The 19,708-nt window shown below is 37.6% G+C and overlaps 1 protein-coding gene across 1 annotated transcript in view; it reads right to left on the minus strand.

Annotated features, from left to right (window-relative positions):
* Nucleotides 1–19,708, minus strand: part of LOC124552186 (calcium-activated potassium channel slowpoke) — an 881,186-nt gene that overhangs the window by 60,254 nt on the left and 801,224 nt on the right. The window contains exons 22-24 of the mRNA XM_047126498.1: nucleotides 10,245–10,298; nucleotides 6,247–6,342; nucleotides 5,898–6,034 (exon numbers count right to left, since the gene is read on the minus strand). Of these exons, the coding sequence (XP_046982454.1) occupies nucleotides 5,898–6,034; nucleotides 6,247–6,342; nucleotides 10,245–10,298 (287 nt within the window). The remainder of the gene's footprint in view (nucleotides 1–5,897; nucleotides 6,035–6,246; nucleotides 6,343–10,244; nucleotides 10,299–19,708) is intronic.

Below are 19,708 nucleotides of genomic sequence, written 5' to 3' on the forward strand. Positions count from 1 at the left end.
CCTATTGATTATTAATTGAAATTAATACTTTTAGTGTATCACAATACTAAAAAAATGTTCTTATCTGTGTTGCTAAATCACTACAAAAGTTACCTGGATCCAGTTCTAGGCTGCCTATCTAACAGCTTCCAGGAACAACAAAAAATTGATTTTCAGTTTTTATATAATTACTGACCAAATTCAAAATTTTCAAAAGTTGTCATTAAGATTTGACACAGCATGTTAGGTATTAAACTTAGAGAATCTGTATATGTCTTGACGTTGTACAACTCATGGTGTGCAAATTATCCAGACTACAGCTCATGCTGAGTTTGAAAACAAAAGCACTTAGTGATGTCCAATAAGCTTTATGTATAATTTCAAACATTTTGAAACTTTTTATCACTGACACCCTGCAAAAAATAATGAAACGAAAAAAAGTTTAGTGTTTACTACATTTTTGCTGTCCATGCAGTAAAACTTTAGCATCAGGCAGGGCATTTTAATTTATTACTTCTTTGTAGCCACATACACTACTGAATGTACCTGTAGAAACACATCACTGTATGAGACACAGTTTAGGAGATGTGACATCTAGTTTAGGAGCTATAACATCACAAACAAGGGGGAATTTTCTTTTGAACTGGTAGGTATTCATAATCTCTTACATAAAGTCAGATGAGAGCTTGTTGAATACTCCTGCACTCAGAAATGTGCAAAAAGTATTTTGTAATGCCTATAACACAGTTATATTTCCTGCTTTAGAGCATAGTCAAAAGGATTTAATGCTGACTGAAGCAGTATCAACATTAATATTAAAAACTGACACCTTTTATTAAATTAGCAGCTTTTCTGCATTTAGGTAATAGGACATCAGTTTACTAATGTATGTGTAAATGCTTGAATCAATATTAATAGTTTTATTTTAATTACAGCTGAAGTGGTTGTCACTGAAAATTATCTGCAAGAAAAGATTTCTATCCTTTGTTGTAGAAAATGTAACAATATGACACAGTACAAAAAATAATCAGGTAACATGTTTACCAGGAGAGAAAATGCACAGTGGGACCAGACTATCTTAATGAGCGAACCACATCAACGGATTTAAAAGTAAGTGGCCACTGGTAAACACATGAAAATATCACTTTATACAAGGGCTATACAGAGAGTAACTTATGTTTTGCCTCTGCATGGTGAAAGATGGTGCTAGCATCCCTACCTTGATGTCAGAATGTCTACTGACTTATTACATACAAGGTTGTGATTGTTCACAGGCCACGTTGACCCTGCTTCATTCATTGCTCGCAGAGCATGTCGCCTCTGCTTCATTCACTTCTTCTTCTTCGGTTATCAACCCACAGGTTGGTTGGCAGCAGCACGCCATTCCGTTCTTTTGTCAACTTTCTTCTTCATATCTGCATAGGTCTGGCACCCGATGTCATTTATTACTTGTTGAATGTAGCTTAATCTAGGTCGTCCTCGGCGAGTTCTTCCTTCAATGATTCCTTCTAATATTCTCTTAATGAAATTGTTATGCCGTAAAATGTGACCTATGAAGGTTATTCTTCTTTTCTGTATATTTCGCCAAAGAGATCTGTTTTCTTTCACTCTTCTGAGGACATCTTCGTTTGTAGCCTTGTCTCGCCAGCTGATTTTTTCCATTCTCCGGTAGCACCACATTTCGAATGCCTCTAATCTTCTCTTTTCTTCTTTTCCACTAGTCCAAGTTTCACATCCGTAAAGGGCTGTACTCCACACATAGGTTTTCATGACTCTCTTTCTTACGTCTAAACTAACATTTCTACTCGTCAGTAAGTTTCTTTTTCCTTTGAATGCTATTTTGGCAAGTTGTATTCTGTTTTTAATGTCACTTTTGCTCCTTCCATCTGCTGTTATTTTGCTACCTAAGTAGTTAAATTCTGTAACCTGCCCTAGTTTCTCTCCCTTTATTGTTATTCGTATGGGTTCATTGTAGTTCAGGGCGCCACTCACCATCACTTTAGTCTTTTTCTTATTTATTTTCATTCCATACTGTTCTTTTAAGGTGTTTTCCATTTCATTGAGTGCGGCTTCTAAATCTTCTTTCCTTTCTGTAATTATGGCGATATCATCTGCATATCGCAACATATCTATTTTCATTCCGTTAAGTTTTATTCCTACTTCAATATTCTCTCTTATTTTGTCTATTGCTTCTTGGATATATGCGTTGAAAATTACTGGAGATAGTGGGCATCAATGTCTCACTCCTTTCCTTATTCTTGCTGTTTCTTCTTTGTTTTCCTTCTTAACTAAGGCTGTTTCATTTTGGTATATTTTAAAGATTATCCTTCTATCATTATATTTCAGACCAGCCTTCTTCAGAATTCTAAACATTTCTGGCCATACAACATTGTCAAATGCCTTTTCGAGGTCTACGAAGGCTATAAATACTTGTTTGTTTTTGGAAATTTGTTTCTCAATTATTAGTCTTAAAGATAAGATTGCTTCCCTCGTCCCTACACCGCTTCTAAAACCGAATTGGTCTTCACTTAGAGTGCTATTCAATTGGTTTTCAACTCTTTTCAAAATTATTCTTATTAGAATTTTTGATGCGTGTGAAAGAAGACTGAGTGTTCGATGGTTTTCACAGTCCATAGTAGATGCTTTCTTAGGTATGGGGAATATGATGCATTTCTGATAGTCTTCAGGAACTTCACCTGTTTTGTATATTTTCTGTATGAGTTGCAGTAATGTAGCTTTCATTTTGTCTCCTGATTTCTTAATTAGTTCAGAAGGTATATCATCAACACCTGCCGCTTTCTTATCTGGTAGTTCTTTTAGTGCTTTTTCAAATTCATCTTTCAGAATTGTGTCCCCTAGTTCTTCTTTCTCTACTTCTTCGCTTAATTCTATCATATTATCTGTTAGAGGGTCTCCTTGATATAGCTCTTCAATGTATTCTTGCCATCTCTTCAGCGTGTCATATCCAAATAGTACCTTGCCCTCTTTGTTCTTTATAGTTCCTGAAGATTTTACTTTCCGTTTAGCAAAGTTTTGTTTTATTGTTCTGTAGGCCAAGTCAGTTTTTCCTTTAACCATGTTTTCCTCCACCTCTTTACAAATGCTGTTGAGGTAATTTTCTTTTGCTTTCCTAGATTCTCTGTTTATTTGGTTTCTAAGCTTTCTATATTTGTTTTCGCTTTGCTCGTCAGAGGCATTTTTGTATAGTCTTCTTTCTTCCATTAGACAAATTATTTCAGGTGTTATCCACTCTTTCCTGTTTACAGGTTTGGCTTTCCCAATAAATTCTTCTGCTGCTTTATGTATGCCTTCTTTGATTTGTTTCCACTCCTCGTTAGTACTCCCGGGAATAATGTTTGATGCCATCTCATCAGTTTTCCGTGCATAAGGGATCACTAGTTCTTCAGACTTTAGGTTATCTCTGTTCCATACTTTGTTCGTTTTTCTCTCTAATCGCTTGAGTTTGAGTAAGCATTTCATCATTACAAGGTTGTGATCACTATTAATATCCGCAGACGGGTAGCTTCTGCAATCCTTGATTTGGTTTTTAAAACGCGATTTTACTAATATATAGTCGATTTGGTGTCTTCTAGTATCTCCTGGGGCTTTCCACGTGTACCTTCTTCTTTTATGGTGGTTGAAAAGGGAGTTCGCTATGACCAACTTGTTTTTGGCACAAAATTCAATTAGCCGGCTTCCTCTTTCGTTTCTATCTCCTAGACCATATTTCCCTACAATTCCGTCAACTTTCTCTTCTCCAACACTAGCATTCCAATCTCCCATTATAATTAAGTTCTCTTCACCTTTAACATAATTTATAACTTTGTTGATGTCTTCATACACTGTTTCTATTACATCGTCTTCTTCTGCCGATGTCGGCATATAGACTTGTACTATTACCGTGTTCTTTGGTTTAGTTCCAATTTTGACTAGTATTATCCTAGAGTTAAATTGCACATATCCTGTGACTAGATTCCCGAGTTTTCCTTTTAGAATTATTCCAACTCCACCGATTCCAGTTGTTCCTTGGTTAGTACCTGTATGAATGATACGATAATTTCCTGATCTGAAGTCTCCTGGTTCAGGCCATCGCATCTCAGATATTCCTATTATGTCTGTTCCCATTCTGTCCATCTCTAGTTTGAGGTTCTCTAATTTCCCGCATTGGAGGAGTGTTCTTACATTCCATGTTGCTATTTTTAGTGTATTCTTCAACTTTGCCTGACCTTCCATTGTCCCCACCCGGAGATCCGATTGGGGGACTATTACTCCGGATTTATGTTTAACAGAAGATTCTGGCATGGTGCGCTACTGATTCTTGGGATATCTTGAGTGATCTTTAATGGAGTGGTTTCCCGTTGCCTTCTCCATCCTATGCCGTTGACTGTGAAGTTCTTCCGCCTTTAGGAGCAATTTCTCACTCCAAGGACAAGAGAGTGCCCCGCCTCTATCCGCTCATCCGCTCTCTTTGAGACCGTTGGCACTTGATAGGGGGCGTTTCCTTATCCCGGGAAACACTCGGTCGTCAGAGCCTCGTTAGCAATAACAGGGTGTACCGTGCAGCAATCCTTAGCTGCAACTCGGGTAGGTGAGGTTGACATTTGTACAGGAGAGGCTGTTAGAGTCGCTTCACTGTACCTTACATTCACTGTGAATGTTTAAAATGTGCGCTGCAATAGAAAATCCCTTCAAGCTGTGAAGTGTTATCAGTTATTAGGTTCTTGTTTGTCAGAAACCTGAGATCAATTGAAATTTATTGGGAACTCTGTAAGTGTATAGAAACAATGTAATGAGTGAAACTGGAGTGAGACAATGGTGCATCATGTTTAATAATGGCTGCACTAACATTCACGAGGAAGTATGAAGTCAGCAGACAAGCATGTTGGACTGGTGGAGAAAATAGACAAAAAGATTTGCAAAACAAGTGTTTCACAATTGTGGGTCTCTCAGTGAAGATTTCTCAAATTTCATGAACTTTGTTGTTTAGTGTTGTGATGCAAGATCTTATGCCACTTGAGAATCAAAGCTCTTGTCAGAAGACCACATAAAGCATTGCACAGTTGCTGCTTTGAAATTTCTTGAGGCTTACAATGAACATGGTGAAGCACTTCTACATTGTGATGTAATAGGAGACAAGTCTTGGACACATTTCATGATTTGTGAGACAAAACAACAGTGTATGGAGTGGAATCACATGAGTTCTACCAGGAAACTAAGGAACTGTTTGCAAACACTGTCATCAAGAAATATCAAGGCAGCTGTTTTTTAGGGACAGAGAGAGCATGCTTATGATGGATTTCCTAGAATGTGGTCAAACAATAAATAATGATAGTGCAGAATTTTACAGTAATTAAGAAGACTGAAACAGAAAAAGCATTGAGGAAAGCTGCATTCCATGGTTTTCCCTCTCATGACAATGCTTGACCCAACACAGCAGTTAGAACTTAATGGAACTTGGATGGTCTCGCATGGGAGCATTATGGTCATCCATTGCACAGTTCAGGTCTTGCTCTGAGCGATTTTCACTTGTTTCCACATGCAAAGGTCTGCTCTTGCAACACAGCGCTTTGGCGATGATGAGGAAGTGCATGGATGTATCCATTCGTAGTTGAAGTATCAGATGGCAATATTTTATGACAATGGAATTAACAAGCTGGTGTACTAATAAGATAAGTGTTCTAATTTATATGGAGTTATGTATGTTATAAAAATGTATCCTCTCATCTTTTTTTTTATTTTTATTTTATTAAGTAAGTTACTCTCTGGTTAGCTCTTGAATAACATACAAGTCATCTAGAGAGTGACAATTTTCAGCTAGCAAAAAGTTTTGGTTTAATTCATCCATAAATTCTAAAATTATGCTTGCCAGACCTTAACATGAAGAACACTAGATGGCTACATATCAGACTGGTACTTACAGTAGACATAAGGGAGTCAAGGACGCTAACAGCAAAAGCAGTACCACAGGCAAAAGGCTGTGTAAGATAAAGCTCTGTGTCAGGATCGTCATCATCATCTTGGTCCAGGAACTGCACATTGCTGTCATTTACTAGCTCTGAAAAAATGTAACAGGTGAAACAGTTCATTCCACACTACAATGTAACACATCACAATATTCTACAAATTCCTCTGGATGAAAGTATTAATTATATTCCTATATCAATTAAAAAGTTATTTGTATTCTTTTTTAGTGATAACATTATGTCTTCAAGAATAGAATACACAGCCCACCATATAATTTCATATCATACTGAGTACTGCAGATACCTGTTATCATAGGCACATTGGCTCCGTAGACCGACCCTCTCCTTTGAAGAACAATAGGACTACCTACAGGCGTGAGATTGTCTTGCTCACTTGCTGCTGCAAAGTAAAGAAGTACATGTCAAACATTGAAGCAAAGCAGAAAATACAACAATTTTTATTCCAGAAAACAGTTTGTGGTTTCACTTTGACTCATTCATTAAAAAGGGATTGATGGAAAGACAGAGAAACTGCTAACCTATGAAAATTATAGTTTTATATCTGGGGGTCTTAAGAATAGTATACATAGATGTACCTACACTGAAGAGCCAAAGAAATTGGTACATCTGCCTAATATCATGTAGGGCCCAAGCGAGCACACATAAGTGCCACAACACGACATTGCACGGACTTGACTAATCCCTGAAGAGGTGCTGGATGGAATTGGCACCATGGATCCTGCAGGGCTGTCCATAAATCCATAAGAGTATGAGGGGGTGGAGATCTCTTCTGAGCAGCACGTTGCAAGGCATCCAAGATATGCTCAATAATGTTCATATCTGGGGAGTTTGGTGGCCAGTGGAAGTGTTTAAGCTCAGAAGAGTTTTCCTGGATCCTCTCTGTAGCAGTTCCAGATGTGTGGGGTGTTGCAGTGTCATGATGGAATTGCCCAAGTCCGTCGACATACACAATGGGCACGAACAGATGCAGGTGATCAGACAGGTGGCTTACATACATTCACCTGTCACACAGTCATATATAGACATATCAGGGGTCTCTTATTATTCCAATACACACATCACTACAAAGTCTCCACCAGCGTGAGCAGCACCCAGTGACATGCAGGGTCCATGGATTCATGGGATTGTTTCCATACCTGTACACATCCATCCATTCTACACAATTTGAAATGAGATTCGTCTGACCAGGCAACATGTTTCCAGTCATCAACAGTCCAATGTCAGTGTTGATAGGCCAAGACAAGGTGTAGAACTTTGTAGTGTGCAGTCATCAGGGGTACATGAGTGGGCCTGTGGCTCCAAAAGCCCATAGTGGTGATGTTTTGTTGAATGGTTCACATGATGATGCTTGTTGATGGCCCGGCATTGAAATCTCCAGGAATATGTGGAAGGGTTGCACTTCTGTGACAGAAGATCTTGAACAATTCTCTTCAGTCATCATTGGTCCCATTCTTGCAGGATATTTTTCCAGCTGCAGTGATGTCAGAGATTTGATGTTTTACTGGATTCCTGATATTCTTGATACACTCATGAAATGGCCGTAAGGGAAAATCCCCACTTCATCACTACCCTGGAGATGCTGTGTCCCATCACTCGTGTGCTGACTATAAACCATGTTCAGACTCATTTAAATCTTGATAACCTGCCAAAGTAACAGCAATAACTGATCTAACAATAATACCAGACACTTGTTGTCTTATATACGTGTTGCCGACTGCAGTGCTGTATTCTGCCTGTTAACATATCTCTGTATTTGACTATGCACACCTATACCAATTTCTTTGGGGTTTCAGTGTAAATACTGAAGAAGCAGAGGAAAATTATCTCTAAAGTAAAAAGCATTTTTATAACTGCTAGGTAGACACTGGTAAATTTACAAATTAAAAATGAATATGTGACTACATTTTCACTGTTCTGATCTATCTTAGTTGAGGTTTTCAACTGGGTCTTAAGTGTACGTACACGCACACACACACACACACAGACACAGACACACACACACACACACACACACACACACACACACACACACACACACACACAGAGAGAGAGAGAGAGAGAGAGAGAGAGAGAGAGAGAGAGAGAGAGAGAGAGAGAGAGATAATTTTGATAAATGGCCACAAACCGCATGAAAAAAATATTGCAGAGGGGATAAGGAGCAAAAACGTTCATATGGACTCAGGGGTATTCTACAACCATGCGAAGGTGGAGATGGAAGATCTTTTGACAGTGACCCTGATATCAGCACCAGGCACGTGGACCACCAACATGAGGTAAGCCAGGGAAGCATGTGGAATATTCTCCATCACAGCTGCCACTATCCATATCACTAAAAATGCATGCAAACCTTATTACCTATTGACTTGCCACTGTGGCAACTGTTTTGTCACTGGTTGAGTGCACAGGCCACCATTAATGGCAATATCATCAGCCATCACAACACTCACTTTTGGGTTAAGGAGAATTCCCTTAGTCTGTTGGGAGCAAACCACCAGCACCAGTTCAGCTTCATTGTGTGGATGGAAATTATTGGCGAGTATCTCTTTGAACCAGTTATCCTTCTGCAATACCCCACAGTCAAGGCGTATCTGCACTTAGTGTGAGTGACACAGACCCCCTGGTGGGACTACATGCCTTTAGTGGTAAGGATGATGTGGCTACTACATGATGGTGCTCCTGCTCACTGCCCTCTCAAGTGTGCTGCTAAAACACTAGCACAGACAGAAAATTCTCATTTGCCTGCTGTCTTCTCATGTGTGCTTTTAATCATTGAAATGAAACAAAATGATAATCTGGGAAAGCTAATCTGGGGTTCTTTGACCACTTAGTGCACCTTTATTTGACACCACTTCAGTATCTTGTGCATTGATGATAATGAGGAAAACACAACTCCCAGTCCCTGAACAGATAAAATCCCCAACATGGACAGGAATCACAGCCAGTTGCATGCACTGAGTACTCAGCTATGGAGGGGGACTTTGATCATTGAAACCTACACTGACAAACATCTTTTATCTCCACCTTCAAATGAGTGTACCTCGCGCAATTGCAGTTTGTCATCATTTAGCAATATCACTCTGTATATAAGTCCTAATTTGGAATCTCCTATTATGTTATCATCTCAACAACAAATTTTATGGCAACCCCTGTATTACCTCAAGTTTGAACTAATCCACTTTTCCAAATTCTGGCAGCTTACATCTTAACACTAGCAATTTTAATTAAAATTTATTACAACAAAGTTTAATTCTGGGTCTCTCAAAATAAAACTTATACATGTGAATACAATGAAGAAAGGAGAGCTACAATCAATTCTGATAATGATTACTAAGAAAGAAATATAAAAAACATGGTCACGGTAGGAATTTTTGAAACACGAACTCAAAACAAGACTAGAAGACTTTTCTTCATCAATGCATGCAGCATTGCAAATAAATATGCATTTGTGGAGGGATTTATCAAATTGTGAAGATTTGTGATCTGCTAGGTGAACGAAAATGCAGATGTGGAGAGCCAACAATTATGTCATTTGCATAATGATTAAGAGATGTTTTTGGTAATTCTATTCACTAAAAACTGCATTTTTTCAGGTATTTATGTCTGTAAGTAGCATACTTTTGTTAAGTGAAATTGTTGCCACAGGGTTCCTATTATCCCATTATATATAACATTATTTTCCAGGAATGAAGCTAAACGAGGCTATTAAAATCACTTCATATTTTAATATTTATAAAAAAGCATTCCACTTTCAATTGAATTTATTTGCTTCAATTCAGTACTTACAACAAAAATATCCCAAAATTATTACAGAAACTGAAACAAGTTCAAAATTTGACAAACATTAAGGAAAAATCATTATTTGCATGACAATTTATGTTGTTGATCTGTTATGTAACAGAGTTTGGTTACAAAGAGGTCTCATTCCTGTAAGCCATGGAAGAGAAATGGTTTTTTGAAACATCACTGCGCGTGTTCTTCAGTAAAGAGAGTGGAAAGATAAGAATGTGGTTTGTGGCATGCAGTTAGTGATCTTTATATTGTCTTCTTGGAATATGTACCATCAACAAAAAACAAAACTTATTACAGATTAAATTAAAACAAGAAAATTAAGTCACACAAATAAATATTAATTAAATTAATAGGCAAAAAAATATTTAATTTAAATTTGTTTGTAAATAATTTCTAAATAGAAACACAGAATCATTGAACAGAAATGATAAAGGGGAATAACTATGACAGTGGAAAAATCACGTCTTTAGTCTTTTTCCAACTCCAACATACCACACAATGTTGAAACCAGTGATGCAGTCTGCATTTTCTTTTGCATGAATGGGGCTGAAACATTGAAAAGCAAAAATGTCATGCACCTTTTGCCTTATGTCTCAACAGAAAAATGCAGAAACAAAAAGAAAAGAAGGAAAAAAATATCACTCAAATAATAACTGTTTTGCATTTCACTGGTACTGCTTCAAAATATGTTAAGACCAAATAAACTGCTGCAAAGTGTAATCTGCAGATAGATGCTTCCAAAGATCCAAATATCAAGTCAATGAAAATAAGAAGTGACAGTATTGAATGATATCTATAAGCACCCACATGATTGTAGAGGTAACTTAAAAGTAACTAGTACTTTCAGATTTCAGGAGTCAATTATCTCAACACTAAATTGTGTTAGTTGAAGATTCTAAACTTAGTTGGAGTGGGAATGCAGGTAGAATAGAAGAGTACAGAAATAATGTCAGAAGTATTTACAGGCGGAAATTAAAGTAGTTAAGAAAGATAAATTGCAAATGCAGCTAAGGACAAGACTGATTAAATGCACATCCAATAAGTTAGAGATTTGCTAAAAAGTCACAAACTTTATAGATACATCTACTACTCTGATTAGTTCATGAAATATTGGATATTGCTATAATGTTAACAATCAGCTGGAACACTAGAGATGTAGGTTCAGTTCAGAAGGGGAAGAAAATAGTAACTGGTTGTTAAAAAGCACAATAATACTGCTGTAATTATAGGCATCATGAATAAAAAAAATAAAAAAAATTAAAAACCATTAGACATGCTGAATTCTTGCAAGAAAACAGACAGCCTACATTTTGCGACAGAAATGCATACTTGGGTTTGTGCCACTAGTTCATAGTCTTTTTTCCACTTTAGCTGTGGCATTGTTGTGACAGATGCATCTATTTTTTGCTGTAAAACAAACAAATAGAGAAAAAGGGAAAGAGGGAATGAAAGAACAGGAGACTGTGTGAATCCTAGCACTGTAACACAGAGTCAGGCAAGTGAAATATGAGACTTAATTCTGACAAGGGAAACTCCCCATTGCTCCCCTCTCAGATTTAGTGGTAAGATGGCTCAGTGGATAGCCCATCAAAAACTGGACACAGATCAAGCATGAAAAGAGGAAGAAGGTGTACTGAAATATGAAAAAAGAAGCAAAATAGAAACAGTGAACAGTACCAGCTTAACAAGTTTAATAATGAGGAAAGATAGAATGCTGCAGTGACGTGATTAAGTGGTCACGATGTTGGACTGTAAAATGGGTGAGCAATATTCAAAACTCCCTTGTGCCATTTACTTTATTTTTTTTTTCACAAAATTATGAACTGTCCATTCCATCATTCAAATGTTCATTCTCTTTCTGTAGGCTTTGTATCTGTCATACTATACAATGGTTATAGAATACAAATCATGCGGTAAGAATATGTTTCTATCACAAATAAACTTTATGAACAGTGAGAGCAGGCAAGATTGTTAATGTGAAAAATTCCAAGTAGAGCCACAGTTTGCCATACATGTTCAATTGTAGGTCCTCTTATAACTGGCTGGGTAATGCAGTTCAAAGGTCACAGAAGGTTGAATCTATGTATAGCTTGATTTAAATTCCAAGTATCTCCAATCGGAACATGTTCTGTGAATACTACAGTGTTCAAACCAGTCATTGGCCCTGGCATTCCAGCCCAGAACTGCACAGTTATGTACACAGTTACTTGGATGTTCAGCATCATATTCTGTTGGCAATGTGTTTGTGACTGTGGCCATCTATACATTTCTTTCTACCAGCTACACAAATTCCAGAAAGCACAGTAGCCACCACTGACAGCAGCCATCATCCAGGAACACTGCAATCTGATGTTGACCACTGCAGGGTGCCTCACTCAATACACTTCAATTATTCCTTTTGGTCTTACCACTGCAACCTGCTACTAGACCACCACAAGACCATAGGATGTGATGCTGCTCACTCAGGTTTCCCAAGGATCTGGATTTATTGCTTCCACTGGAAGGCCTGAATCAAGTACAAGCAGTCATGTCTTCTCCTTTCAATATCCCTCCATACTGTTGTGCTGTCCCTGGCAGATATCAACACCGATTTATACACACATCCAGACATTCAGATAGCCTGCAGCTGGCCATCACATTGTTTAACAGTCTCCCAACACCCATCAGAAAGAGCCACAAATGCGGGCATCTGTATCAAACTCCAAAGGTGATACTGCAGATCTAGCAGAGATGGCGACTGCCAGATACAGGGGCACCAGCAATGGCATAAATATTACATTCTGGCACAGTGTCAGCTTTGTGGACAATTCTGTTTCCCAGGAGCAATAAACATGGGATTGTGTTCTGTGCAGCAAGCAACAGTGAGTCAAAGCACCAACAGTGAGAATGCTCCACTTCCATATATCAGTCCATCAGTAAGTCTGATGATGAGAACTTAGGTTATTCTTCAATTATGGTACATGTAGACCACTACTTTCTGAGTGTACACCCAAGAGCTCTTGTTACAGTGTATATTAACGTTTTTCAGGTTATGTTGACAGTGATCTCAGAATTTTTACAGATGAAGTAGTTATCCATAACAGAGTAGTACCTAAAAAAAGTTCTACTAATATCATATCCATTCTGGATAAGATTTCATAGTGGTGCTGAGAGTGCCAACATGCTTCAAATGTTTATAAATGTAAAATTGTGCACTTCACAAAATTATCCAAAAGTGTTGGATATTATGACTACAATATCAATGCATCCCATTTGTAATCAGTCAATCCAAGTAATTACCTGCGAGTAACAATTTGAAGTCACATGAAATGAAATGATAATAAATGCTCAATTGTAGGTAAGGCATATGGCAAATTCCAGTGCACTGGTAGGAAGGTGAGGAAAATGTAGTCAGTTTACAAAGGAAATTGCTTACAAAATAATTGTGTATCCATCCCAGAATGTTTTGCAAGTGTGTGAGATGATTATAAAAATACAAACATCAAGGTTACTGAATTTATACAAGGCAGTACAGTACAAACGGTCACAGATTTGTAGAGTCACACATAAGAATCACTGAAATACTGAAAAACTTGAATTGGCAGCTGCTTCGAGATAGATGTCAACTATCCCACTAGCATAAGTTTCAAGAACCAATATTAAGTGAGGAATCTAGGAATATTTGAAAGTCCCTGTCATATCAATCCAATAGGGAACATGAAGAGAAAATCAGACTAATTACAGTGAGCACTGAGGTATTTCAACAATCATCCCTCCCATGATCCATATGAATACAAAACATATGTGATTCTGTTTGTTGTTTCCATAAAGCATTTGGCTGTTTTCTAAAAACTGCAAGAAGCTGTAAAATGATGTTGCATTTGTAAAAATATTGCTCAGAATTTCCTAGAATGGAGATGATGCTATGGTTATAGTTGCTGGGCATGGACAGGAAGTTCTAGCATAATTTATAAGTGATGGTGAGACATTTGTTTTATGATGAATTAATTTTCAAGTTGGAAATAAAAAATCATAATAATTACATAATCTCGATTCACAGAATATTTACTTACAATTAAATAATTTCTCTTTAGTCCAAGAATTTATCTTTAGTCGAAAAAGAGTGTTTTCTGTTATTTGCACTTTATCTCTACAAACTGAGGATATCAGGAGTAATGAAGTACTACGAAGCTAGGATGTAGGGAACTACGCTGCACATTTCAATTTGAGTATGTACATATGGACTTGGAACAGTGTTTTAAAGCACAGTCTGGTGTATTTACAGGAGGATACGACTAGAGTATGTTCACACAACCATAAGGGTACAAAAATGACAAAGGAGGTGCATGCAATGTAGAATAAATTATATACTGATATTAGTAGTGAGGTAAGAGCCTAATGTTTACAATTGTGGAGGGATAATGCTCAATGAGGTTTCTAAAATAAAAGATCATACTGACTGAGAAAATGAAACTACATTGTAATTTTATAAAACATTATGAAATAATAGTATAACTCAGATTACATATAACAACCATGACAGTGAGAAGTGTTACATAAAGCTTTAAACATTTAAAAAAAGCTGTACAGCCATAAATGGAATACTAGCCGCTGCTTACAAATGATAATTTTTATCGGACGTGATTAAGTACATACAAATTATCTTTGTAGTTACTCACGAACCAAAATAATATTAAAACTGAAAATAATAGAAAGAAAGTTGATATTTAGGACTGGGACTGTTTGAAGCAATTGTTTACTCTCATGTTTAACTACAATAACTAAAATTGTTTTTACAGATAATGATAGGTTATAACAAACATCAATTCTTCTTTGACTTCTTAGAATAATTAGGCTGTAGCTTAACAGAGATTATTGGCTCTTTTACTTCCACATCCTAAAGAAGACAGAAGGAATATTAGAGTTTAACATCCTGTACACAGCAAGGCTATTAGAGGGGCAGCCAAAAATGATATAAGGCAAGGATGGGAAGGAAATCAGCCATGTCATTTTCAAGGAAACCATCCTGGACTCTGCCTCAGTCAGTTTCAAGACAAGACCAGAAATTTAAATCTGTATGCTTGAACATATATCTGAATACTAATCATCCAGAATACACATCAAGAGCTTTAATTACCATTCCATGATAACTGGTCAACTAAGAATCTTGATGCAAACCCTAATCCTATAATATCTAAAGGGGATGAAAGATTTCAAACTGCAATTTTCTAAGGATAAGGACCATGAAATCACAAGATACACTGATACCGGCTGGGCTCGGGACACTGGAGATAGGAAATCAATCATTGGTTTCTTGTTTATGTCACAAGGTACAGCAATCTCATGGGACAGCAGAAAACAACCAACAATGTTGCTGCAAACCCAGCAGCTCTGTCTGATGTTTTATTACACCTGATAAGATATGATTTACTGAATGATAATCCTCCAAAAACATTTACTTCATGTTAGTGTAATATAATGTTGGAAGTTAGAATCAATGCCTCAACTAGAAAATTCACCTTTGGTTTCATTGCTATAGGCACTTTTTATATACACACATAAAAAAAAGTACTGCATCAGCTCGGTTCCAAGAGTTCCGGAAACTGAACAGAAAATTGGAATAGAGATCAACATAAACATCATTTCTGCCCTTTTTATTGCTCATGAAAACTACACATTGCATGTTGTACTACCATACAGTGACACCTTCAGAGGTGGTGGTCCAGATTGCCGTACACACTGGTACCTCTAATACTCAGTAGCACATCCTCTTGCATTGATGCATGCCTGTATTCATCATGGCATACTATCCACAAGTTCATCAAGGCATTGTTGGTCACACTCCTCAATAGCAATTTGGTGTAGATCCCTCAGAGTGGTTGGTGGGTCATGTCATCCATAAACAGCCCTTTTCAATCAATCCCGTGCATGTTTGATAGTGTTCATGTCTGGAGAACATGCTGGCCACCCTAGTTGAGTGATGGAATTTTCCTGAAGGAAGTCATTCACAAGATGTGTACGATGAGGGCACAAATTATTGTCCATGAAGACAAATACCTCACCAATATGCTGCCGATATGATTGCACTATCAGTTGGAGGATGGCATTCATGTATCGCACAGCCATTAAGGTGCCTTCCTTGACCACCAGTGGCGTACATTGGCCCCACCCCAAAAACAGTAGGCAACCTCCACCTTGCTGCACTTGCTGGACAGTGTGTCTAAGGCATTCAGCCTGACTGGGTTGCCTCCAAACATGTCTCCAACGACTGTCTGTCTGGAGGCACATACAACACTCATTGGTGAAGAGAATGTGATGCCAATCCTGAGTGATCCGTTAGGCATGTTGTTGGGAATAGAGATCAACATAAACATCATTTCTGCCCTTTTTATTGCTCATCGTGTCGTGGTTGCAAAGATGGACCTCATCATGGATGTCGGGAGTGAAGTTGCACATCATGCAGCCTATTGTGCTCGGTTTGGTTCTTAACACGACGTCCTGTGGCTGCACAAAAAGCATTATTAAACATGGTGGCATTGCTGTCAGGGTTCCTCTGAGACATAATCTGTAGGTAGTAGTCATCCACTGCAGTAGTAGCCCTTGGGCGGCCTGAGCAAGGCATGTCATCAACAGTTCCTTTCTGTCTGTATCTCCTTCATGTCTGAACAACATTGCTTTGGTTCACTGCGAGACACCTGGAAACTTCCCTCATTGAGAGCCCTTCCTGGCACAAAGTAACAATGTGGGCGCAATCGAACCACAGTAGGCATGGTTGAACTACATACAACATGAGCCGTGTACCTACTTCCTAGTGGAATGACTGGAAATGATTGGCTGTAGGACCCCCTCTATCTAATAGGGAGAGTTTAGTGACATCTCAGAACAGTCAAACGGACTGTGTGATACAATATCCACAGTCAATGTCTATCTTCAGGAGTTCTGGGAACTGGGGTGATGCAAAACGTTTTTTGATGTGTGTATGTTATTTTACTTAATTCCAATTTGTTACTGATCATGTCAACATTCGTTCTGTGTAGAGAGAAAGTTTATTACTCAGTTTCAGACTATAGCCATTTTTTCATTTAGAACTCAAATAATAACAGGTTATGGGGCCCAGTTATGTAGTTAGTCAATATTACCTAAAAACAGTAATTTATTTGCGGAGGAGAGGGGGGAGGGGGGTGGGGGAGAACTATGTGAGTCTCGATTACATCAAGAAAGTTCAGTTCAAGACACAAATACAGAACACTGAAATCATGAGTTCCATCAGTTTTAACTGGTTGCCATTAATCAAAAAAACTAAAAGGAAGAGAAAGCTACAACACATGGAAATTTGCAATGAAAACTTATTTGCAACATGAACAATTGTGGCAGCACACAAAGGGCAACATCTAAGGTGAAGTTACGAGACTTGTATGGCAGGGGCCAAAATAATCTTATTAGTTGACCCTGCTATTTATGTGCATCCACAGAGCATGTCAACTGTGAAACAAGCATGAGATAAATTAAAACAAATTTATGAGGACTGAAGAATAGGATTGTTGAGAACACTTAACTACAAGGCTGTAGAACTGTTCATGCATGGAAGAATATGTGTTGAGAATAATTTCCATGTCAAACAAATTAAATGATCTTAACTTCAAAGTGCAAGAATTTTATTAGCTGGGTTATCTAATGAGTACAAACCAATGATAACGGGTTTAGAAAATTCCAAGATGCTGACAACAAAAGAGTCCACTAAAAATAAACTACTACAGGAAGTAAAGGATGATGCATGCAGCAATTCAAGTTCCAGTGATACAGCTCTTCAACTAGATAAAAAGGAAAACTACAATAACCCATATTACAGTCCTAAAGTACCAAAATGTTACAACTGCAAAAAATATGGACACACAGTGAAGAACTGTCACGTAGAAACAAAGCGAGTGGAACATATACCATGGAAGAAACAAGTTATAAGACATTCTTAACATCATCAGTGTCAGTTGAAGCCATATGCAAAGACTAGTACGTAGATTCTGGTACATCTGCACATATGTAAAAGCAACCATGTGATTTGAATTTTACTATGTCACTGTTCAGTTCACAAGTGGTAATAGCTAACAACAAAAATTTACCTAACAAAAGGAACACATTGCATGCATATTGAGAGATTGAGAGCACTAGGAGTCAGAGAGATGACAAACATTAGAGAGATAGATGTACCTCAGTCGAGTACAAATTTGCTTTCTGTAAGAAAATTAGTGGAACAGGGCTACTCAATCATCTGTGATGATAGATGCTGTCACATTCATGATGCAGAGAAGAAATTGATAGTGACAGCACTGTTAATCAGCAGAATGTATAAAATGGATTGACCAAGTGATCACAGTGTTGAAACAAAGTGTGCATCCTTGTCTAATGATGCAAATTTATGGCACAGAACATTACAAAACCTACAATCAGATCTGCTGGAAGAATCATGGAAATGTTTGGCTAATGGCATCGGATACAAAGGAGCTGCCAACACGCCATGCATCATATGCCTAGAAGTTAAGCAAATTTGATTTTCCTTCTCACCTTCCACTTCTAGAGCTAAGAGGATTTTGGAATTATAACAATTTTATTTCATATACTCAGTAATTGTCACCCTGTAAATGATGACTTCCAATACCCAACTAGAAGTGATGCTTCTCAGTACTTAATCCTCGTAGTCCAAATTTTTGTGTTAAATGATGTCTGGTTCTTGGCAGTGGCTTTGTTATCATACCTGCAACCATTCTGTTTGTTGAAATTTTCCCCACTGTGATTTCTTCTGAATAAATTTGTCCATGATTAAATGATATGTGGTGTCAATGTGTCTAATGCAACCTTTGTATCCACTAGTCTTTGACAGATTGGTTGAACCTTTGTTATCACAAAACAGTTTAATCAGCCCCTCTTTTGGGAAAGGGGATATTTCTATTTGCAGTTAGTGCAGCCAAAGTGCATCCTGACAGGCGGATTTTAATGCCCTACACTCTGCTTCTGTCTTCGAGAGAGCTACTGTTGGTTGTTTTCTGCTGTCCCATTGTGTGTTCCAAATCAAAACACATCAATTGGGGGAGCTAAATATTTTATAACTCTGAGTGCAGATTTTTCCAGAAAGATTTTTTGTACACGGTCAGTAATAAATACCAAGTGCCTGAAATTATTTGCATTTTTAAGAAATTGGTAGATAATCAGACAGGTGAAAGACTCTGTGTCTTATAAACTGATAATGGAAAGGAATACGCAATTGAAAGATTGACAAAATTATTTAGGGGACAAAGGAGTCAAACATCAAATGACAGTTTGCCCCACTCCAGAACAAAAAGTGTAGCAGAGAGATATAATGGAATGATTTTGGAGAAAGCAAGCTGTATTTCATTTACCTACACTGAAGTTTATCTTATTAATGGATCACTGACCAAAGCTTTCAACAACACATTGCCACAGGAAGCTTTCTCAGGGAAGAAACCAGACTTTTGATGTCTGATATTATTCAGCAGTAAGACATATGTTAACATACCAAAATGGGACAAGAAATATGTTCAGTGCATACTTGTTGGATACTGCGAATCAGCAAGGCATACCAGTTGTTTTGTCCTGTCCAACAAAGAATTGTAAAAGCCAGAGATGTAATCTTTAAAAAAGAAAAATTCAGAAGAGTAATGATAATTCAGAAACATCTGGTCATTCGCTGTAACTGGACCAAACAAAATATTTATTACATTCACAGATAAGGAGGAGAACACTAAGGCACAAGACAAGTCAAGAGATGCCGAGATGGGTAATACCATTCCAGAAGAAACTGGCTCAGTTGAAATAAAAGAAGATTCTGAGCCATCTTCCTATATACTAAGATCAAAGAAGATGAATGATTACAAATCCTATTGTACTTAAGTTTCACAAGGATCAGAACCATCAACTTTACAAGAAGTGTTGCAATTTAAGGACTCTTAGAAACAACTTTATGC

Source organism: Schistocerca americana, chromosome 1 (genome assembly GCF_021461395.2).
Source record: "Schistocerca americana isolate TAMUIC-IGC-003095 chromosome 1, iqSchAmer2.1, whole genome shotgun sequence".
NCBI classification, from domain to species: domain Eukaryota; kingdom Metazoa; phylum Arthropoda; class Insecta; order Orthoptera; family Acrididae; genus Schistocerca; species Schistocerca americana.